The sequence below is a fragment of the Podarcis erhardii genome (assembly GCF_964252035.2).
Source record: "Podarcis erhardii genome assembly, chromosome: 12".
Classification (NCBI taxonomy): domain Eukaryota; kingdom Metazoa; phylum Chordata; class Lepidosauria; order Squamata; family Lacertidae; genus Podarcis; species Podarcis erhardii.
Window position 1 is genome coordinate 46,917,708 of NC_138513.1, and position 23,707 is coordinate 46,941,414.

The following is a 23,707-nucleotide window of genomic DNA, read 5'->3' on the forward strand; positions in this document are numbered from 1 at the left end:
GATGCTTTCCCACTGCCTCTTTCCCATTGAGGTGCTTTTCAAGGTTCATATTAATTCTGGTGTGTTTGCTCATTCTTATTTTACCTTTGGAAGTGGGAGCTGGACCATAAAGAAGGCTGATCACCGAAGAATTTATGCTTTTGAATTATGGTGCTAGAGGAGACTCTTGAGAGTCCCATGGACTGCAAGAAGATCAAACCTCTCCATTCTGAAGGAGATCAGCCCTGAGTGCTCACTGGAAGGACAGATCCTGAAGCTGAGGCTTCAATACTTTGGCTACCTCATGAGAAGAGAAGACTCCCTGGAAAAGACCCTGATGCTGGGAAATATGGAGGGCACAAGGAGAAGGGGACGACAGAGGACGAGATGGTGGGACAGTGTTCTCGAAGCTACCAGCATGAGTTTGACCAAACTGCGGGAGGCAGTGGAAGACAGGAGTGCCTGGTGTGCTCAGGGCCATGGGGTCACGAAGAGTCAGACATGACTAAACGACAACATTTTACCTTTGGAAAAATGAAGTTTGTGTGCACATTCATTCAGTGTGTGTGTGGCATGCTGATGGGGCAAAGGGGTGGCACCCATGGCACTTGCTCAAAAATCAGAAAAACAAAATGTTCCCATGGGCCAATAATGGTTGGTGATCTTTGGTTTAGCTGCTTGGAAGAAGAGGAGGAAGGAGTCGTTTCTGTTTTCTGTATCCTTCAAGAGGGTTCGAGTTAGGGTAGCCGGTAGTTAGGTATAGTTACCAAATTTGGGTGCCACCCCCACTCTCTGCTGAGTGGTAGCAAGATTCCAGCGGGTTCTGGGCACTCACCAGGGGCTGTGCTCCTTTGGAGAATTGAAGGTGTGGCGGAGACTGTCGTAGCTTCAAGAAATGTGCTTTATTCGCTTATTTACACCTGAGTTTAGATGCAGAGAGTCCAGATCTTACAGCATGGTCATCTCAAGAGGGGCTTCTTCCGCATGGCAGTGCAGCACTGGAGTCAAAGGCATCTTTCCCAGCCAGCCTTCAGCCAGCCTGCCCAAGATGGATCTCTCCCTTTGTCCTCTCCCTCTTCTTCCCAGCATTCCTTTCTGTAAAGGCTTTCTTTTCCTGTCCCCTCAAACACACACCCCACCATCATGGCACCCTCTGTCTGCCCAGGCCCAAGACTCCTCTTAGATGGGCCATCAACACATTTTGTCACGTTCATGCCACTATCACAGGTGAGGCCCTTGGAAGGAAGCTTAGTGTGTACTTTTCCACTTGGCCTCCAACCTTCCATTCAGTGCGCCAATAATCAAAACCCTACCACTTATTAATTTCTAGGGTTTGAGCCCCGCCGCCAAAAAAACTATAACAGTATGAACATCAGAATAGTTGGTTTCTTATGTGCTGCTTTCCCTGTGGCAAAGTTAAATAAGGCACTGTTGTAATTCCAGAAGGAAGAGATTCTTGGGGGCTTTCTGGTATTGTTTAAGTACAAATGGCAACCATTTTAGGTGTGTCCAAATGGCATGCAATAGCCAATACGTGGGTCCTTTTGGACCTGGAAAAAGGCAAAACGAGGGCGTGGGGCAACGTAATGGGGGGGATCATGCTTATCCATGTTCTGCTGACACGCACTGGGGGCGGGAATGGAGCCCCTGTGCGAAATGGGCAGCGCCTGTATAATATGGGGAAAATACCTCGTTAGCTGACAGAGAAGCACATCACTATCAGCCCTAGGCAAAATGTGTTGGAAGAACTCAAGGACTGGTAATATTCATCTGCTGCAGACAGCCTTACAAAAAGCCACCCCATTTCATTTGAATTTCAGTGTATCCCCCCCAAAAAACTCCAACAACTTTCTTTTTCTCTTTATTATGTTAACTGCTTGAGTCATAGTTAACTCCTTTGCCTGTTTTTGCTATGAAGAAATTTATTAGTACTGGATTAAAAAGTCATACTTTCAGTTCTTTAACTGATGCAATCTGCATTACCGGGTGTGTGTAGGAGACAGTAGGTTTTTTAAACCTGCATTTCCATGGAAACAAAGATCCAAGAAGAATAAAAATGATGGGAATTGTGTGGCAGGGAGTGTAACTGCTTCTAGACTGTTGCTACTTTTTGAGAGGCTTAATTGCATCCAGGGAAAGTCATGTTGTTCAGTTAAAGATTCGGTGATTCTAAGTGGATTTGCTGTTGTTGCACAACAAACCTGCTTGCAACCCCCGCTTTTTGCGGGAAGGAAAGTGATGAGGAAATGTCCTTGAAAGTGTGGGATAAGAATTGTTTGATGTGACCTCATATAACCTCAGGCTCAATCGCCAGTTGAACAAGTTAGGGATGGGTGAAAAAAAACCCCAAATCCCACTTCATACATTATCAGGCTTAAGAACCCTCCTATCATTGTGACAAATGTGTGAGTAATTTTATGCTGCCATGTTGAAACATGACACAGACAATATATTATCTTTGTCAGAAAGCCTTTGTTTGTTTTCCCAGTGTCAAATGAGTGAGTTACTGTGTTGACCATTGTGAATTTCTTAGGCGCCTTCGCTAAACTTCCCACCATATTCAAAATATATTTCCAACCGATGGCTTTATTTCTATTCTTCCCTTACCCGTTGATGCAAAGCTCAGTGACATGATTTATCTCTTTCTCATCCATCACTCCTGCAACGTTTTCAGCTATGAATGGTTGCCCTTTCGTTGATGGGCAGATACAGTGGCTTCTTGTAAGAACAGCTTCTGTTCTGGACGATGGTGTGCCATTGGTACCACCAGATACGGGGCTACGAAATCTTACAAGCCTGGTCCCTGAAAGCTACAGAAGACAATAGGCTTGTGTTAGCCGATTGCAGTTATCCAGTAAGGAAGCCCAGTTGTTGCTTTTAAGTCTACACCTACTTTTTATGAATGAGTTTAAGATCTCTTCTGCGGTCGGTACAACATTGGCAGGTGGCTATGCCTGCCTCGCCCATTAGCTGGTTGGTAGTGGATGAAGGCAAATGACCATGTGCCACTGATGATATGAAGTATTTGCAGACTGGGAGATAATGTTTGCACCTGCCAGGTGTGTGAAGGCTGCTTGCCTTCACACATTGGGAAAAACACTGTTCTTCCCAGTTCAATGGGGATTCTTCTCTCCCTTGGCCCTTATTGACTCCTTCCCCTTGAACGCATTTGTACCAGGCCAGGACACAAGTATCTTCATTTTGTACCCAGAGAGAGCTGCTTTGATTTCCTTAATTTAGGGGTTCTCATTGTGTCAAAATTTCGGAACTGTCCGTCTGACCAGGATGAAACAAACAAGTGTATTGTGCCGAGAATGACTTTGGGTCTCTGTGGATTCTCTGGTACATTCCAGGTACACCTTGTTCCTTGGTGGGTTGAAGCCAGCTGGCCAAGTGTGAATGAACTTGTCTTTCTGCAACTTGGCAGACTGGGCTTACGGTTGAGTTTAGGAGGTGAGGCCAAGGCAATCTGAGGCAGCAGTGAGAGCTAGCTGCTCTGATTAGTGAGCAGCGTGGAGCAATCCTGACCCAGAAGCCTTTATAGGGGCCAAAAGGTTACCCACCTGATCTGTTCTGGCTTACTAGAATAAATATTAGGCTTCCTTGTTGGTGCAACTGGTCTCCCTGCATTTCTCACCATTTCACCCCAGTTGACTGGTGGCACACAGGTGGAATTTCTGATCCTCCTTAAGTTGCCAGTTGGAAACTCACTGTGGATTTGAGTTCTGGACTCTACACTGTGCCTGTTCTGTGGATGATTATTCTCTAAGGCTGTCGATATAATTGCAGAATTATTATTTTTTTAAAGTCAACCTTTGTAGCCCTTGGAGGAGTGTAATCTATTGGACAGCCAGCAATAACTGCCTCCTATTTTTAGATCAGTTGCACTGCATGTCCTGTAAAAACCACAGAGGATATCCAATCAGTTCTGCTTTCTACACCAGCCATGGATGGCAGGTTGCCTTGCGCCGTTTAGATAAACGATCTCTCCTTCCCTATGCAGTGCTATAAATCCTCGCTTGGTGCCTTGTGTTTTCATGAGTCAGCACAGGGGTTGGGCTAAAGTCAATGGCAAACTCTCATTTCTGTCTCTCTGCTTCTCTTTCTACAGCATTTTGGGGCATGTGGCTCTATCTGCGTGCACCCATTATAAGAAAAGATTGCCAGAATCAATCTGGTTTTTATTAGGCAACTTTGTAGACGGATTTAATTATACAGAGCAGCCTATTCGAGTAATGACAAATGGATGCAATAACAGCTGTTGTTGTCATTAATAATATTTTATAAATTCAGGAATCACCTTTCACGTGAGTCTTAGGGTGATTTACAAACCTAGCATAAAAACGACTAAAAATAGTTTTCTAAAACAGGAGAAAAACAACCAAAGTTGGGTTTACAAATTATACAAAAGGAACATCTATGGCAGAAACCTTTTCGCCCAACTGGAAAGGCTAATTGAATAAAAAAAAGTCTTTGGCTGTTTCCGGAAAGTACAGATTGTGAGCACCTGTCTTATCTAAGCAGAGATGCTGTTCCACGAAACGGGGGAAGCCCTTCTCCAAATTACTGCGGTGCGAGCTTTTGGTATGTTAGGAACTTGAAGGAGTAACTTCCTTTGCAGGTTGTCGTGCCCTTCTGAGTATTTAAGGCATAAGGCAGTCTCTCAAGCTACTCGATTCTGTAGCACCTCATATGCTAGCACCAAAATCTTGAACTGCAGATGGGGAGCCCATGCAGATCCCACAAACAAGGTGTTGTATGCTGGTGTCGGTCTGTCTCCATAAGCAGCCTAGGTGCTGTTCTGCCAGTGCACCTGTAGCCTCTGGACTAACCTCAAGAGTAGCCACATAAAGAGCCCATTGCAGTAATCCAGTGTTGAGGCTACCAGTAGTGCATGGACACCTGTGGTCAAACTATCAAGATCCAGGAATAGCCTAGCTGTCTTACCAGCCCAAGCTGGTAAAAAATACCCCAGCTGCTGAGGACACCTCTGTGTCTGTGGTGATGGATCTAGAAGCAGCCTCAGACTAAGTACCTTCTCCTCCAGGGTGTCCCGAGTCTATTGCAAATGTCATGGAAAGGAAGGAAAGTGAGAGGCTATCAGGAAGCTGGAAGTGGACGACCACAGGGAAGGTCACAGTAGGCTGGGGAATGAGAAGATGGGATCCCAAGAAAAATTCAGCCCAGAGAAGGGCCCCAGCAGGCTGAGAGGAGGCCCAGATCCCAGGGACATGCCTTGAGGGCTGCCACAAGAGTATTCAGCCCCACAATGCTGAATACTCCAAGCCCAGTGTCACCCACCAAGGAGCCGCCTCTGCTGCCCTGCTGCCCTCCCCTTAGCCAAGGGGGCTCCCCTCCTAGGGAGGCATCTGGGGCAAAGCTGGTCCAACTTCATCCCCCATCTCCAAATGTGTCTGGGTTCACCACCACTGTGCCAGAGATGGCCTTCAGCAGCATCCCCAGTCTGTCTCTTATTCCCAACACCAGGTCCAGGCCCTCAATACCAAGCCAGGTGGAGAGGTTTCCTGGTATGTAAGAGAAGATTTATGGACTCCAGTGGCTGTGCCTTGACCGCCATATCTATGATTTTGTGGACCATATGATGTGCTTTTGTGAACCATTATCCCTAGAAGTGGTGCTTAACAGTAGCCGGAGTGACTCTTCAAAAGACAAGGATCTTTTGCGAATACTTGGAATTAGCAAATTTGACTGATTTGATAAGACAAAAACCAAAAAAATATAATCCAGAAACAATGGAAATGTCTAAATGATTCTTTATGTAGACAAGGATTAAATGTAAGGTATTGGTTGTGTTTAGAATAGATTTATGAAAGATTTAGAAAATTTATTGATTAGAATATTTGTGTGAGATAGTATGGGGAAAATATGGAATAACAGATACAATCTTGCTTAAAATGTATATAGGAAGTGCAGTGTAAGCGATGGAAGTCAGTCAATGAAATTTTATTATTATTTTCATATCATGATATTTGTAGAATAAATTTGGAAGAAATTCTTCCAATTTTTCTTCTTCTTCCAATTTTTCTTCTTATTTTTTCTTTTTTCTTTTCTTTCTTTTTTCTTTTTTGTTCTTTTTTCATGTATATGTGCTTGTTTGAAGTGTATATGTGTGTACGTATTTGCAGTGTTTTGCTTATATTTTGTAACAATTATGTTAATTTTTTTAAAAAAAAAACAAATTGAAAAAAATTGAAAGACAAGGATCAGGCAAATTTGTAGGGGGTGAATATATTTTGATTAACCGTGAGAGCAAAACGCAGCTTCTAGGTTCAAAACGGTAGACCTATTAATACCTGAATTTCAGGATAAATCACAGGGCTTGTTTTGCCCTCTGCACGTCTTGCTTGTGAACTTCCCAGAAGCACCTGGTTAGCCAAGGTTGACAAAGAAACGCTTCACCACTTTGCTCCTCTGGCTGATCTAGCAAGGCAGCTCTTCAAACAAACATAGCAGTCAAGGAGCTGCCTTTCAGATGTAAACAGAGCAACTCCCACCTAATGCTGTTGGTTCTTGCATGCAGCATTCTGGTATGATAGCTGGGTTCTCAGCCAAGAACCTGCTTGCGCACACTGTATCAGAGCACTCAAAGTCAGCTGTGTCCAGGGAAGTAGCATAAGCTCTTGCAGATCATTCTTTTGCAAGATAGATGGGGATTTAATGACTGCGTGGGACTGCACCGTTGTAAATGGCTGACTAGCATGCCATATAAGGGTTTTCAGACTTTCAGGAGCTACTTTTACTTAGTTTTAAAATGACTTCTTTTGCTGTTTTTTTCTCTTCCAGCATCAAGCTTTTGGCTGTGCAAGAGCTGGTTGACAGAGATGCACTGGAAAAGGTATTTTCACCTGTTTGTGGAGCTTGCACACATCTTTTCAAGCACAACTCTTCTTTTAGCTATAGGATATAGCTGTTTACTGCGATTCATATAGTATGGATTCAGTTCACTTCATACTACATATTGCACCAGATATAATGCTAGTAAGGATGGACTGTAGCGATCTTTGGGCTCTTCTCTTTTGTGCAAGCGTGAGAAGGAGTTTGGTCATTTTCATTTCTGTTTTAGATTTGCAGCAACTTGCGACGTTGTCTGAACCTGAACAAACTGGTTCGTCTTAACTGTGGTTAGTGGAAACCGGCCAACTATGGTTTATGAAGCTGGCTTGTTTCAACAGACCATGGTTAAGATTAGCCACAGTTTAAGCTTCAGATAACATGTTACATTCATAGTATTGTAGAGTTGGAAGGGACCACAAGGGTTATCTAGTCCCACCCCCTCTAATACAGGAATCTTTTGCCCAACGTGGGGCTTGAATCCATGACCCTGAAATTAACAGTCTCAAGCTCTACCAGCTGAGCTACCCCAGCTGTTAAACTGTAGTTAATCTAAATTTCTAATCTCCTTCTGATAGCTGTGCCAGATGGGAGGAGACAGTGCACAACCTCAAGGCTTGTTGAGACTTATTGTTGTAGTGCTAAACCATAGTTTAGCATGACACCTGAAAGCAGTCAGTGCCAGAGGAAATTTGGTTCATTCTTATGCCCCATCCCAGTATACCTGAAGGAGCATCTCCGCCCCCATCGTTCTACCCAGACACTGAGGTCCAGCTCCTAGGGCCTTCTGGCGGTTCCCTCGTTGCGAGAAGCCAAGTTACAGGGAACCAGGCAGAGGGCCTTCTCGGTAGTGGCACCCGCCCTGTGGAACGCACTCCCACCAGACGTCAAAGAGAAAAACAACTACCAGACTTTTAGAAGACATATGAAGGCAGCCCTGTTTAGGGAAGCTTTTAATGTGTGATAGACTATTGTATTTTAATATTCTGTTGGAAGCCGCCCAGAGTGGCTGGGGAAACCCAGCCAGATGGGCTGGGTAAAGGTAAAGGTAAAGGGACCCCTGACCATTAGGTCCAGTCACAGAGGACTCTGGGGTTGCGGCGCTCCTCTCGCTTTATTGGCCGAGGGAGCCGGTGTATAATATAAATGTATATTTGTTTACATACGAACTGGGGTGTGCGCGCGCGTCTTTTGCAAAGTTTCGAAAACTTATTTTGTATCGTTTGGCTGGCTTTCTGTCCTTCGCCTAACAAAATATAGACATGTGAAAACAAGTTTAGGATGGATGGATTTTGCAGCTTCCACGCTCTGAGAGAACATTTCTTTCTCCCATGTCTGGCATGGAATATAACAGATTTGACAGATGCGCTCTCAGTGGCTTTCTTGTCCCCTCGGCACATCAACTTCCATACATTTCAGCCAGATCAGTGTTTCATCGTGATTAAACCCATTGTTATCTTTGTTAGTCCTAAATCACTTTCACAGCAAAGCAGACTGTTCATGCGATGACTGTTAAGCAGAAGAGAGAGCTATACCCTGCCCAAATAACACTCCTCCTTTCTACGGACTCAAAAAAGCCCTGGCAGTTCTTTGAGAGAACATGTAACTTTTTCTGCACACGCAGCATGCTTGTGTGTAACGTATATATTCATGCACAGATAAATAACTTTGGGAAAGGGAACTGGTGCATAGCAAGGCTTTATTGCGGCTTTTCTTTAAAACTTAAATGCACTGTATTTTTCTGTGTATAAGACGTCCCCCCATGAAATTTCAGAAAATGGGGGAGATGGCACAAAGTTGTTGAGCTTCTTTTGGGAAGGATTGCCCAGAGTTTTTGAGCTTTGGGGGGGGGGGTGCCCAAAATTTCTCACCTGCACGTGTCGACCAATCAACATCAACCATTGACGCAGCAACCAATGACACGCACAATAGCCACTGACAGCCGCAGCAGCAACCAATCAAACGTCCACCTTATGCACTACCCATGTATAAGACGATCCCCACTTTTTAGCATGATTTTAAAAGATAATAACATAGTTTTATACACAGAAAACTATGGTAGGTATGAGTTAGCATCTCCTAGCCACAGAAGCCTTTTCCATTCAACCCCACCTCTGCTTTTAAGTGCTTCCCCCCACCCCCCAAGTGATCACTGTCTTCTCTTTGGTCTTCCAACAACTCCTTTTTCTAAGAGTTCATCAAGGCTAAATGGAATCAGAGCCAGCTGGAGCTATCGACTCACATAATAGCCAAATCTGGACTTGGACTGCACACACTCCATACTTTTAAAGCAGACTCTTTCCCTCAAAGAATTCTGGGCACTGTAGTTTTCCCTTCACAGAGTTACAATGAACCAGCAACCCTCTGTAAAGTACAGTGCCCATAATTCGTTAAGGGAAGCAATGTGCTTCCAGTGTTATTTAAAGGTATAATGCATACACAGCCTTGGAAAGTATGTCCTCTCAGTTCATCGCCCCTGAGGTCAGTGGCTGGAACTGACAACGACATTTGCCGAAGCAAACAGGCAGAAGAAGCCAATAGTTGTAACTGCTTTGGAGAGCCGTTGCCTGTCTGTCAGCCAGTTGTCCCAGCAGCACCTTTTACAGGAGCCTGACAATTTTCCTCCTTTATTGTGGGTGTTTCTGACCAAGCGGGTTTCACCGAGTGAGGCTGAATCATGTGTCTCAGGCTTAAGAAACCGTTGAATGCCAAATACAAAAAAGCAAGAAAGATATGAAGCGGAATCACAGTTGGCCGGAGAGCTCAAGTTGACTCGTTGCGTTAGGTTTCACTCACCTCACTGTGAGGGAAATTATACTGAAACTTTCATTTGTCGGAAGCAATTCTCAGTGATACTTCCAGTCTAGGATTTTCCTTTTTCCAGCCTTGTTTTGTGACCATCTTTTACTCAGGAAGAACAAAATGACCGATTAGGCAGCTTCTCAGTCTTCTTCCTATATATATTATATTTATAATGCAGACAGGGTATGTCGTGAAGAGAGAGCTTAAGGACAAGCCCAGGTTTGGACCATATGCTAAGCAAAAGTGTGGCTTAGCTTGGTGCAGGGTGGAAGTAAAAAGGACCCAGGAAGAGCAAAGAGGAGCCTATACAGTTTCACCCTTCTGGTAAACAATGGTTTGGCTTACTGTGTCATGCCAACCAGAGGAGAAGTACTTTTTGCACGTAATCTTGCAGCGTTGTGTTGCATTGAATGACCTTAAGTTATAGTCTTATTGTTGCAAACAATAAAAACCTGCCCTTTCCCCCTTATTGGGTATCCAAGAGCCCGTATAGAGTCCTTACGTGGGTTCCCTATTGGTAGGAGAAAATAACTGAGGCCAACCAGGGAATACTGAGAAACAAAGCAGCTAGTAAGCCTGATCTTTACTGATCTGTTGCAACAGGGTGCTCCCCTCACATGCAGGAAAGGAGGAGGACCTCGAACCATGGCACACAAGGCCTTATATAGACATTTTAAATTCCCTGCCCTGGAGCTGAAGACCACCCCTCCATACATCATACATATATCACAGAAGGGGTGTAACCCAAGACCACCCCCCAGAAACATCATACCTACATCACAGAAAGGGTGGTCTACAACAGAAATCTGAGTGCATTGTTTATCTCCTGTCTGGCAGGTTATCTGATAGTGCCTTATCTGATTGCCTTTCCTGGTAGTCTTTTCCTGGTAGTCTGTTATCCTTTGAAATGGTGATTACTAAATTCCTGTAATAAGGAAGGTGTTTTTTTTACCTCCTCCCTCCTTGCAGAGAAACATTTGGTCAGCTTGGGAGTCAAAATGGTTTCAGGACTGTCTTCCTGTGCTGCTTCAGACATGTGGTTTATATATTTATGTACGTGTTTGCTTGGTACATTTGTGAACATTTAATATATATCTAAGACTTTAAAGTTCTTATTACATTATGAAGAAGGGAGAAAATTTTCTTTCCATCCACTTTCCCCATAACATGGAGGGGAAAATTGCACTTCTACAATTTCCTGACTTACTCACCGTTTTTCTAAACTAAAAGGCTCCCAGTATAGTAACCACACAACATAGCTTGTCCCTAGTTCAGCTGAGATCTTAAAGAGTTGGACTTCCGACTTGTTCTTCAGCAGATGACTGGCATTAGCTCTGGAATCCTTCCTCTTGTACCTATCTGAGAAAGAGAGTGAGTTTTCCTGCAGAAATTACAGAACAAATTTTTAAAAATTGCAGTACATGAGAAAAACTTCAAAGTTTGCAAACATTGCAAATGCTCTCATCAGCCTTGTGTAATTCACTTAGCTTGCATGTTCCATCTAGCCAAGATTAATTGTTTAGTCATCCAGCCAAAACTAACCGAATGAGTACACATTGTCTTTGATTTCTGCAATTTGCTGGTTTATCAAAGTTGAAGCGAATTGAAATTAATTAAACCCAGTTGACCCGAGGAAATTGCATCGTTGTAAATGCCTCCATAAATCTCTCACTTTTAATTTAAGGCTTAAACCTCAAGACGTGTACAAGCAAATAAAGAGTAAAGTCAGGTCATACTGACCTTCACTGCACCGGGCATGACAAATGCGAGGATATTATAAGAGGAGTGCCATTGTGTGATATCAAGAGAAAACATAGCCATCTCTAGGCTCTTGTGTATCTAGCAGTGAAAGATCTTTCTTTAATGACTTTCGATGGTTGATGGCTATAAAATAGCAAAGGCGTTGGGTAAGAACTGGCGAAGAACACTTTGGCATTTGGAATATAGCCAGCCAAGAAAACAAAAGTCTGTGCTTTCCAGCTGACTAGGAAAAAGCCATCTAGGGGTGGAGAAAGGACCGTCAGCTTTTTCTTTTCTGAGAACTGCTTTAATAGTCTAGATAGGACCAATCAATATTTTACTCTCCGGATCCAATGGGCTCCATCTCAGACTCAGGTAGCCTGGCTAATAATCAGGGAGGGTGAGATTTGCCATCCAACCAGGGAACCACTTTGGCTGCGTCTGGTCTAAGTGGTCAAAGTCTTGTCCATCTAGCCCCTTATTGTCTACCCTGCCTGGCAGTGACCTTCCAGGGTCTCGGGCAGAAAGGTGTTTGGCATCACCTGCAACCCAATTCTTTCAGCTGGAGTTGGCAGGAGTTGAACACGAGGCCTTTGGCATGCCAGCCAACCACACAGCTAAGGTTCCTTTTGTCGCGCTTTCTCTGTCCTGGCCTCTGACAATAAGAACATCCTATTAAAAATTTCCCTAACAGGGTATTTGAAAAGGAGTTTTCTTTGCTGCTAAGAAACAGCTATCAAAGTCTCTTTTGATATTGTCTGACAGAAATAGATGTTCTTTTCTGGATCCGTCGATTCATCTTTCGTTCTCCATGCAGTGTGAGCAAACCGGTCTCCTTTTTTTTTCCAAAATTGCCAGCCTGTTGTTCAGACCAGTGTCTTTGGATGTTTAGCCCATCAGTGCGCTTCATAGTAGTGACAGATGGTGAGAGAGAGAGAGAGAGAGAGAAACCAGTCAAATGTCTCTTGGTTTGTATTCTGGGTTGCTTTTTCAGGCACCTGCACCATAAAGATAAGGACATTCCCTTTTCCCGTTTACAATGGAGCTGCCTTATCTCAAATATGTTTCTTTTATTCTGTGCGCCATAAAACCATTTAATATTAGAGGAGTGACGAGTGGCATCCCTGGTGAATGCGTGTTACCTTGAGTGTGTGGCTGAAGGAGTTTGGGGGCGACAGAATCAAAGACTTGCTCTTAACTTTCAATCTTCTACCTCCTTGTCTCCTGGCATTCCACACTATTGAGTTCTTATGGGGCTCATCCGCAGCAAGAATACTAATTGCAAAAAAACTGGAAAAGTGAAAGAGTGCCAACGAAAAAAGAGTGGCAAGAAAGATTATTTGATTACCTTCAGTTGGCAAAAATGACGGATGCAGTTAGGGGAAAGTCTAAACAAAAAATTCAAAAACAGTGCGGAACATACAGAGATTATTTAAAGAAAACCAGTGCCCTCAAATTAAAACCTGGACTTGCTTTGAGTTATTTTTGCAAAACAAATTACGGTTTACAAATACAACATGCAGAGAAGGGTAGAAAAGACGAAATGTGAAAGAAACAGTTTATCGAGTTTAAAATCAGACCCGCGTTGAGGAGGGAGGAAGTCTTATTAGAATAGAATAAGAATTAAAGATTGGATAACGTAAGTCTGTGTGCAGATACTTGTGGATTTATGGATATATGTTTATCATTTGTTTTGTGTTTTCTTTTGTAGTTTGTTTTCTAAGTGTCGTGTGTGTGTATGTGCTGTAATAATAAGCTGTTAAAAAGCATAAATGAATGAATGAATGAGTTCTTATGGAGCTGTTTTTATTCCCTGCTCCCCGCAGCTTCCTTTGCCATGTTTTTTTGGGGGGGGGGGGCTATTTCTACAAACTTTGAGCTTCCCCTGAATCTGCCAATGCTTCTTGGGCAGGATTTCACTCTGTAACCGGCGACAGTCTCTCCTGAAGTTCAGAAATGTGTCAGCGATGCTGATCTAAACTGCTGCTGAGTGTAACTCCCAAGGATGGCTAGCATTGCCTCACAGCGTTCAGGATGTGCCAGTATGTGTGTCCCTGTATCAATTTTCCAAGATGTTTTATTTTATTTTATTTTTGGAGCCATCAACATTAGCACTGCACGTCAATTATGGGATAGGACAGAACAGACAACGCATCTTTGGGGCAGGAAAGCGTTTTCTCCTTCATGGAGAGCACGTGTTGCGGTGGGGGCCGCCAGGACACTCCAAAGTTGGGGGCGGGCTAACTGATCGTTGGCCACTGATGCGATTGGGGCTTCCCTTGTTGTTGGGAAGAAGTTAATGTTGCCATTTATTGATTGACAGCCAGAAATAGTAAAACTCCTTGCACGAGGCTAGGGCTTCCTCTTTTCGCCCATGCATCGGATTGCCCGTCCCCCCCCCCCCAGAATAGGGTTGTTCCCTTTTACCTTGCTATGCCTGTCATGGGGTCGTCTGCTTTGGAGCGGGGGCCTGGTAGGAATTTTGTCCATCTGGCTGATTGGCTGGGGCCATTTGGTTTTTGCCTACTGCGTAGCAAATCGTCACAACTTGTAAGGTTCGCGGTTAGGCATTGGTTTATGGTTTGGTTGGTTGAGGGGCATGGATTGGCTGTGCCTGCCCCTCTAATGCTGCTGCTGCTGCGAGGGATTCCGTTAAAGGAATTGGGGGCTAACTATTGCTTGTCCACTCTGTCAAGGGGGCTCGGGCCATAGCAATGAGCTCCTGGTTGCATTTGGGGTGAGGGCAGGTTCCCTGCTCCGCATAACCCCCAAGTGTATTCCCCTTTTCTGACTTTCGCATCATGCAGAATGTCAGTCTGTCCCCCATGGGGGGGGGGGGCAGATAGTCGCAACCAATGCCTACGCAACCACTCACAAATTTGTATTTTAATAAAGTTGTGGCCAAAATTATGCCAAAAATCTTAAACAAAAATTTCTGTGTGATGTGTGAGTTATTGGGGTGGACCTGGGGACCTCGACACGCAACATGTTTTCCTTTGTTGTGTCGTTGTGTGTAAAGCACACCGTACATTAATGACAATATTCCAGTAATCCTCACCTTGGCTTGCATCCTTGCTTTCCTCCCACCAACAAAACACAGTTCATGAAACTGCACTTTTCAGCCTTCCTTTCTCTTTGCTCTGTGGTCTCCTTGAAAATCGGCTTCTGAAAGTTGGGGGGCCCTTGGGAATGGGGTAGAATATGCTGTGGGAGGGGCTCCAGGTGAAGGCAGGAGTTGGTGGAAATCCCCCCCCCCCCCTTTACGTGAATAAAGGAGCAATTTAGGATCCAGGTCTATATTTTTTATTGGTAGCTTTTGGTTCAGCGTAAACCTGGTCCTGGTTATCAGACTTAAGAAGAGAGGTGACTTTGGTTTATGTTGCCAGAAATGGGTGCTAGAAATATAGCGGCTAACATTTAGCACTGACTCCTCCTGACTTAACTGAGAATCCCATTTTTGAGCCCAGTCAGCAATACGCAATATGCTAGCAGCAAAGAAGAATAGCTGAATAAATTATGTGAATACTTGGAATTAGCAAAGCTGACTGATTTGATAAGACAAAAACCAAAAAATATAACCCAGAAACAATACGGGGGGAAATACAGAATAACAGATACATATTTGCTTAAAATGTATATAGGAAGTGCAGTGTAAGCGATGGAAGTCAATCAGTGAAATTTTATTATTGAGATTTGTAGAATAAATTTGGAAGAAATTCTTCCAATTTTTCTTCTTATTTTTTCTTTTTCTTTTCTTTCTTTTTTCTTTCTTGTTCTTTTTTATATGTGTGTGCTTATCTGAAAAATATATGTATGTATGTATTTGTATGTATTTTGCTTGTATTTTGTAATAATTATGTTAAATAAAATTTAATTTAAAAAGAGAGAGCCTGGACTGAAACACTAGGGAGACTAGCCGGCTCCCCTTCCTATGGAGAGGGCATTCATTTTCATTTTCATTTTTATTTTAAATAACAGACGCTTTATTCTTCGGCTTGTTCTGACTGTGGAGGTCGCCTCACAATCCTCAGTCTGGCATTCTACCTGGCATAAAGCAGCGCCGCTTCACTGAAAAACTGTAGAGTTGCCTTTGCTGCTTTCTTCTTCTCCCCAGTGTTTTGAATTTTGTTGAATCGGGGGTTTTTTATTTTAAAAAAAACCCCGACGTTGATGCTCTTGCTGTGAAGCCTTTCTTCCTTCCCCGCTCCCCTGTAGCTTTTGTTACACCTATTTATTTTCCTTAAACGGTGTGGCCTCCTGTTAATTTGCAAATTGAGGCAATTTTAAAGGCTTTCCGTTTGCTTTCAACATGAAGGTCTGCAATGCCGAACGTAAGATAGCAATGCTGAAAAAAATGCGCACGGAGAAAAGGGATGTGAGCCAGCTAAAAAATTAAGCTTTTTGGAATATTCTTCACCAGGTAGCCTGGGCTAATCCTCTCCTCTCTCACAAGATAGGTATCCCCATATGTAATGGCTGTTATTTGTTTGCTTGGTCCCTTTATAGTTTTGCATGGAGTTGAACCAGCCAACCCTGCCAAACATCCGGAAATGGAAGGGCCCTCGAGGATGCTGGAAGACAGCAGTTTCTGAGAAGCCCTCAGGCCAGCCTCACAAGGTACCGTATTTTTCGCTCCATAAGGCACACCGGACCATAAGGCGAACATAGCTTTTAGAGGGGGAAATCAAGAAAAAAATTATTGCGCAGCCTGTCCACTTCTCCCAGAGCTTCTCGGGGCTGCCGGGGGAATCCTGGGTCCCCCCCCCCAGCCCCAAAGAGCAAAGAAACCAAGACAGCCAGCAGGATCCATCCCGCTGGCTGTCTTGACTTGTGTCTTGGTGGCTATCCCTGAAGCCTTCGGAGCGCAGCGTGAGTTCCCGCTGAGCTCTGCAGGCTTCGGGTTCCTTTCGCTGAAGCCGAGAGAGCAAGACTCTCCTGCCTTCAGCAAAAGGAACCCAAAGCCTGCGGAGCGCAGTGGGAACTCACGCTGCGCTCCGAAGGCTTAAGGCGGCTATCCCTGAAGCCTGGAGAACGAGCGGGGTAGGTGCGCACTGACCCCTCTCGCTCTCCAGGCTTCAGCGAAAGCAACGCTAAGCCTCCAGAGCACGGAGGGAGCGCTCTCTCTGCGCTTTGGAGTCTTCACGTTGCTATCGCTGAAGCCAAGGAGCCTGCATTCGCTCCATAGGACGCACACACATTTCCCCTTAATTTTTGGAGGGGAAAAAGTGCATCCTATAGGACGAAAAATACGGTACTCTAGTCTGCATGCCGTGACCTTTCCACAACATTGTGTTTTTGTTCAGCTGAGGACATAGCTACCCCTTGTTTTGAGCAAAAAGCTTCTATGGTTTTTGTTTTTGCCAAGGACTGCATTTCAGTTCTGCTTTGAGCTGACTACTCATAACTGGCTTTTCTCCTGGACCTTGTTATTGATTTTGGAAATGCTTATTTCTGTCCTACTGCAGCAAGTTTTGTGCCAGGAAAGCAAAGAGTTTTATTGTCAATGCATTTTAAATATAGAATGTATTTGTGCGTATAATGTCCCTGCTAGCCACAAACCCAGACAGTATATTTATTTGTTTATGGGTTTCGAAACGACTAATCTAGTGGCTCACTGACAATGTGAAAACAACTATTAAAAAGTACCTGCGCATAAGAGGATATCCTGTTGAATTGTAAATATAACGTTATAAATATGTGGTGTCCTTCTGGAGATGGTAATAAAAGCATACATTTACACACACAAAAACCCCCAACACCCTGATCACAGTTGTAAGCACTCTCCTACTCAGAGTTGACCCATTGAGGTTAATAGATCCAGCTAATGTAAGTCCATAAATTTAAATGGGTCTACTAAGAGTAGATGGGACGCGGGTGGCGCTGTGGGTTAAACCACAGAGCCTAGGACTTGCCAATCAGAAGGTCAGCAGTTCGAATCCCTGCAATGGGGTGAGCTCCCGTTGCTTGGTCCCAGCTCCTGCCAACCTAGCAGTTCGAAAGCACATCAAAGTACAAGTAGATAAATAGGTACCGCTCTGGCGGGAAGGTAAACGGCGTTTCTGTGCACTGCTCTGGTTTGCCAGAAGCAGCTTAGTCATGCTGACCACATGACCCGGAAGCTGTACGTCGGCTCCCTCGGCCAATAAAGTGAGATGAGCACCGCAACCCCAGAGTCGGTCACGACTGGACCTAATGGTCTGGGGTAACTTTACCTTTACCTTTACCTTACTAAGAGTAGATACCACCCACACTCATACAAATTCAGTACATGGATTCAGCTATGGATGCCCAACTAATCCTTGCTGTCAATTCAGTTCATTTTTGGAAACTCATTGTTAAGCGGGCTGAGGGGAAAGGAAAGGATCAGAGTGTGAGTGGATCTATATATTTTTGAATATCAGATTGTCTTTCTTTTGCCTCTCAGTGCGTAGAATATTCTGGCTTCCTGTGGGACACAACAGCAGGGGTAGAGTTGAAGGATGCCATCTCCCATGAGAACCCCCCCACCAATGGCAATGGGAGGCAGACGTATCCTCACCCTTACGTTGCACATTTCAAGGTAACGGTGCGCAAAAGTTCTTGAGTGAAAGAAATCGAGAGCATGGGCATATTCTCAGTTGTATTACATCCTTGAGGGAGGAATTCAAGCGCCATGCTTGGTCAAAGGTCTGTCAACGCAAGCCAAGGGCGGCACATCCTGTTTCACTGCTTGAGGCAAACCCATACCTGGGTTGCGCCATGGCGGCAGGTTCCATTGAGATCTCATGTGACTTCTGTGAGATCTCACAAGATCTCACCAGAAATCGGTGCCAATGCTGGAGAATGGAGATTGTTATTAGTATACAGTGGTACCTCGGTTTAAAAACAGTCCTGATTAAGAAAGATTTGGTTTACAAATTCTGCAAAACCGGAATTTTGAGAACTTTACCTCGGTCTAAGAACGGAATCCGAATGGTGGAAGGGCACCAGTGGCGGGAGGCCTCAGTAGGGAAAGTGCACCTCGGTTTAAGAACGGTTTCGGTTTAAGAATGGACTTCCGGAACGGATTAAGTTCATAAACCAAGGTACCACTGTATATCATTTCCATATATGTACAAACAGAACAACCATTTACTTTTGATTGCTTAATAATACACTTGTCTCTTTGTACATATGGGATGGTCATTTTGATAGTAACTGCTGATGGGTGAATGTGAATAAGGGAATGTTTTTTAAAGGTGCTGTGTTTGAAGTTTGGCATCGATGTCTGAGGGCGTCTTTCTTAAGGGAGCAAATCTGGGTTATTCAAATGTGTGTGCATGTCATAACTGGGCACAAAAAGCAGTTTTCTTGAAACTTAGATGACAGAGTTTTGTGGCTGCCGACACTCTTGCCGCATTTCCTTCAAGACATTTTATGCAGTAAGCAACAAATAAATGTAATTAATACTAACGCATTGTTTGCACCTGTCCAGGTCGGACTGAATGACCTAACTCTGGTTAACCTCCATCTGACTCCTTTACCCTCAGTGGGAGAAAATGCTGTGAAAAACCACGATAGTCATAAATTAGCAGCCTTTGCACAGACGCTGCAGGAAACACTGAAAGGTAAGGCCGTGTTTTTCTTCAGCGTCAACCAGTTTGCTTAAAAACAATAAAAACTAACAGATGGAACTCTTCATCTACTTAAGCTGCAATCTGCACACACTTACCTGTTAAGTGGGATTTATTTTTGAGTAGATATGCACAGAATTGCACTGTTTATTTTCAAAAGCTGTGTCAATTCTCAGCAGTTTCATATGCCACAATAGTTCCTTGGCAAGGGGTGCTTCTTTGACACAAGGCCCTTTAGAAGTTGCCCATTTGCAGGCTGGATCCAAACAGCCCCTACAATCAGCCATTTTACCTTTTGCAGGCTGGATTTGTAGGGAATACCTAAAGGTAAAGGTAAAGGGACCCCTGACAGTTAAGTCCAGTTGTGGACGACTCTGGGGTTGCGGCACTCATCTCGCTTTACTGGCCGAGGGAGCCGGCGTTTGTCCGCTTTCACAGACAGTTTTTCTGGGTCAGGTGGGCAGCATGGCTAAGCCGCTCCTGGTGAAACCAGAGCAGTGCATGGAGACACCATTTACCTTCCCACCAGAGTGGTACCTATTTATCTACTTGCACTTTGATGTGCTTTCGAACTGCTAGGTTGGCAGGAGCTGGAACTGAACAATGGGAGCTCACCCCTTCATGGGGACTTGAACCGCCGACCTTCCGATCAGCTAGCCCAAGCGGCACAGTGGTTTAAACCACAGCGCCACCCGCGTCCCTGGGAATACCTGGGAGATGACATTTTGGCATCATCAGAAGACCTACATCAAGTAGACTGGTATCTAGTTTAAAAAGCCAGTCAATGAATCACATACATTGCAGTCAGTTCATTGATTAAATGTGCATAAAATTTGAATATGTGAAGGAACAGTTGTTCAAAAAAAAAAGTTGTATTCCTTTTTAGATGGCAAACCCATGTGTCTTAGGAGGCATCATTTTAAAAATAGCATCCCCCCGGTGTTAGGGAAAAGATAGAATGGTATTTCAAAATGGTGCTTGTCAATGACACTTTTGATAAGCAATTGCATTTAAACTATTCCTTTTTTTTTTTACCTTAAATCTGCTAAGTTAGATGCATATAGATTCTGGAAAGCCATCCTGATTTCACCGTAGTTAATGTAGTCCTTGGGCCTCTGTTGGGGGACAGGAGTGACCAGCACTTTTGTTTACTGTTTAACAAAGGCCAAAAATGTTGGATGACTTAGCTCAATTTTCCAAGGTCAGCAGCTTAAAATATTCTGAATCAACACCCATCTCCAGTTTCAGAAGAGGTGTGTGAAGAGTACAGCTAACAAATACTCAACTTGTCATTTTTGTTTTTAATTACGAGGCATCAGTTGTGTTTTGCTGGATTTGATTACCCTGTTGTGAGATTTTTTTAGCGGGAAGTATAGAAAGTTCTGCAGATCTGATTTGGACTCAGCAATACTTTGAAAGACTGAAGCTGCTGGAGCTGAAGTCAAGTACGCTGTGTCACAATTTAATCAGTGCCTACCTCCTTTGGTGTTGTGTTTTGTTTTTTTTTTAACATTTATTTTAAAGTTGGAACACAGCTTCCAGAATTGTTTTTCTCTTCTCCATTAGGCAAATATTGATTTCTTTCTGGTTCAAATGGAGTTGAAAATAGTAATGTCCTTTCTGTTAAATGGAAGCACTCTCAGCAACATTCTGAGGTTTGTGAGGTTTTCAACGCTTTCCAAAGTGTATTTACTCAGAAGAAAGTTGCACTGACTTCAGTGGCGCTTAGTGCGATGGTGGTTGCAAAGTTGCATTTTCAAGTCGTCATCCCCCACCCCAGAGCCGGAGTCAAATTTATTTGTATTCCACAGACCTTCAGTTTCCAAAAGCAAAATGTTTGATTCCATACAGTGAGGGCAATTTATAAAAAGTGCACTGTAACACGCCTGGTACAATTTCTAACTCTTCACTATAACACGGACATACACGTTTCAGATCTGGAATGCGGTTAAATCTTGAAATTAAATAAAATTATTTAAATAGCTGAGGGGAGAACACTGAAACGAGTTAGCTTAAATGCTTTGCTGTTTTCACATTTCCGGGGCAGGGTGGTTGCTCCCAATTTCATGGCTGCTCCCCACCATGGACGTAGCCAGGATTTGGGGGGGGGGGCAAAGATGTTCAGCATTTTTTAGGCAATCAAAGTTGTTGAGCTTTTCTTGGGAAATCACAGGTAAAAGTACACCGTCAATAGGACATTGTGGGGAGCAGACTACTGCTGGGGGTGGTGAACCAGAACCTCTGATAATTTAGCACTTTCAATGCTTTTCAATAATATTTGTGGATCGGGGGAAGCTACCCCCTGCACCCCCCTTGGGCCCTTGCCCCCAACCCCCTGCTATTCTGGCTAATGTCTAAATATTCCACCCATCTGACTGGGTCACATAATATGTTTATGCACCACAAAACCACCTCTCCTTCTGTCAGCCAGGTGTATCAATTTGGCCACACTGGCTGTTACTAAGAGCCAGCCCAGATCTGATCAAATATGATGGAGCTGATCCCAATCAGTGACCAGAGAAGAGGAACCACATCTTTTTTTCTAATCTGATTAGTCTCCTACAATGTCGAAGAACTCTGTATTTCACCCACCTCCAATTCCAAGGAAGGCAAGCCTTACCTTGAGACCCCATTTGTAGGGGAGCATCAAGAACTTCAACGGTCTAATCCAGGCATAGGCAAACTCTGCCCTCCAGATGTTTTGGGACTACAATTCCCATCATCCCTGACCACTGGTCCTGTTAGGTAGGGATGATGGGAGTTGTAGTCCCCAAACATCTGGAGGCCCGAGTTTGCCTATGCCTGGTCTAATCTGACAGCCCAGAGAGATGGGATCTCTTTTTGGGGGGCCCAAGGATGACGTGGTACCTTGGAAAACAAATACTTTATGTTGCTTGATTATTTCCACACAGGTTACATGCCTCATGTTGGATGTGGAGTTGCTATTGTCAAATGGTGTGCATGGTTAGAGTTAGGAGGAGCAGAACTTTTAAAGGGGGTGGTAGTTAAGGGACGTGGGTGGCGCTGTGGGTTAAACCACAGAGCCTAGGACTTGCTGATCAGAAGGTTGGCGGTTCGAATCCCCGTGACGGGGTGAGCTCCCATTGCTTGGTCCCTGCTCCTGCCAACCTAGCAGTTCGAAAGCACGTCAAAGTGCAAGTAGATAAATAGGTACCGCTCCGGCAGGAAGGTAAACGGCGTTTCCGTGCGCTGCTCTGGTTTGCCAGAAGCGGCTTAGTCATGCTGGCCACATGACCTGGAAGCTGTACGCCTGCTCCCTCGGCCAATAAAGCGAGATGAGCGCCGCAACCCCATGGGACCTAATGGTCAGGGGTCCCTTTACCTTTACTTATGGCTACAATGTACCAGCAGCTCTCCCCCCCCCAAAAAAAAATGTTTAAAGTGTGACACTTACTGTAACAAATTAATGCTGAGTCCCAGCATTTTTTCCCCTTTAAAACAATTTTTAAAAAATGACTGAGGAGGAGCCAACCTAAGATGAAATGATGGGTGCCCTATAGACTGTGAGGGTGAAAAGGCAATGGGTGCCTTCGCTTTTCATTTAACATCTTTGTGATATTTACAAGACTCTGTGTTGTGACAATAGGATATTTACCAGACCATGTGATATTGACAAAACTCTTACCTGCTGGTCCTTAGTCAAATACTGATTTCTTTTTTCTTAGTTCCCCCCCTCCGCCCCCTGGCTTCCCCATTGGTCTTACTTTGTAGTAGAATAATTTTGGATGGATATTTACGTTGGAAGACTAGACTACAGAAGCCCAACCGTATTGGAAAGCACAGTTAAATCCCATGTGGCAATTGCATACCTGTCAGAAATAAAACGAGCGGCGTCATAATGCCTTTTGTAGCAAGTATAGCGTGAGCACACTTGGAATACAGTGGATGGTTCCAGCCACTGTGTCTCAGAAATGATATTTAGAGCTGGAAAAGGTCCAGGGAAGGATAACCAAAAGGAGTGCAGTGTAAGGCTATCCGTGGTTTGTAGTTATGACTGTGTACTCTCTGCACGAACAGAGGTGGGATGCAGAGAGGGGAGTTGTCCTACAGTTTCTGGACTTCTCATGGACATTTCATTGGTCGCTGTGAGCAGAGGGATGCAAGTCTGGGGCATAGCTGTCAACCGTCCCTTATTTGATGGGAAACTCCCTTATCCCAGCGACATGTCCCACTGCTGTCCCTTATTGATGATGTCCCTTACATTTCCCGGGTTTCATGATCGCCCGGCTCAGGAGGGAAGCAGCGGCTCGGGGTCCGCCACCGCGAGAGAGAGTGCGCGCACGAGCTGCCGCATCTCCGTCTCTCCCTTTTCCCCCTCAGGGGCACGTCATGAGGAGGAGACGGGTGGCGGCGGGTGGGCAGGCAGGCAGCCCCTCTCTTGCAAGACTTCCGCCGCGCTGCCAGGGGAAGCCGGAGACGGAAGCGGCGGCTGAGGAGGCGGCCTGAGGGAGGAAGAAGAGGACGGGATGGGGAGGGAGACAGAAGGGCAGTGCTTCAGCGGCCGCCGCGGTGCCACAACCGCCTCATACTGGGCTCGCGGGCGGCGTGGGTGAGAGTCTCTCTAACTCCCTCCCTCTCTCTCAGGCGGGGAAGGGCTGATGGAACTCCTCGCGCCAGGACCACGGCAGCGCTGACGTGCTGCTTAGCATACCCTCCAACCAGTGGAGCATCTTAATGTAGTGATTTCCCCCTCTGCATCCCTTTCATAACTCTATTTTTAT

At 44.6% G+C, this 23,707-nt stretch overlaps 1 protein-coding gene across 1 annotated transcript in view; it reads left to right on the forward strand.

Annotated features, from left to right (window-relative positions):
* Positions 1-23,707, forward strand: part of EEPD1 (endonuclease/exonuclease/phosphatase family domain containing 1) — a 62,581-nt gene that overhangs the window by 33,186 nt on the left and 5,688 nt on the right. The window contains exons 2-5 of the mRNA XM_081834807.1: positions 6,784-6,835; positions 15,880-15,990; positions 17,798-17,932; positions 18,827-18,959. Of these exons, the coding sequence (XP_081690933.1) occupies positions 6,784-6,835; positions 15,880-15,990; positions 17,798-17,932; positions 18,827-18,959 (431 nt within the window). The remainder of the gene's footprint in view (positions 1-6,783; positions 6,836-15,879; positions 15,991-17,797; positions 17,933-18,826; positions 18,960-23,707) is intronic.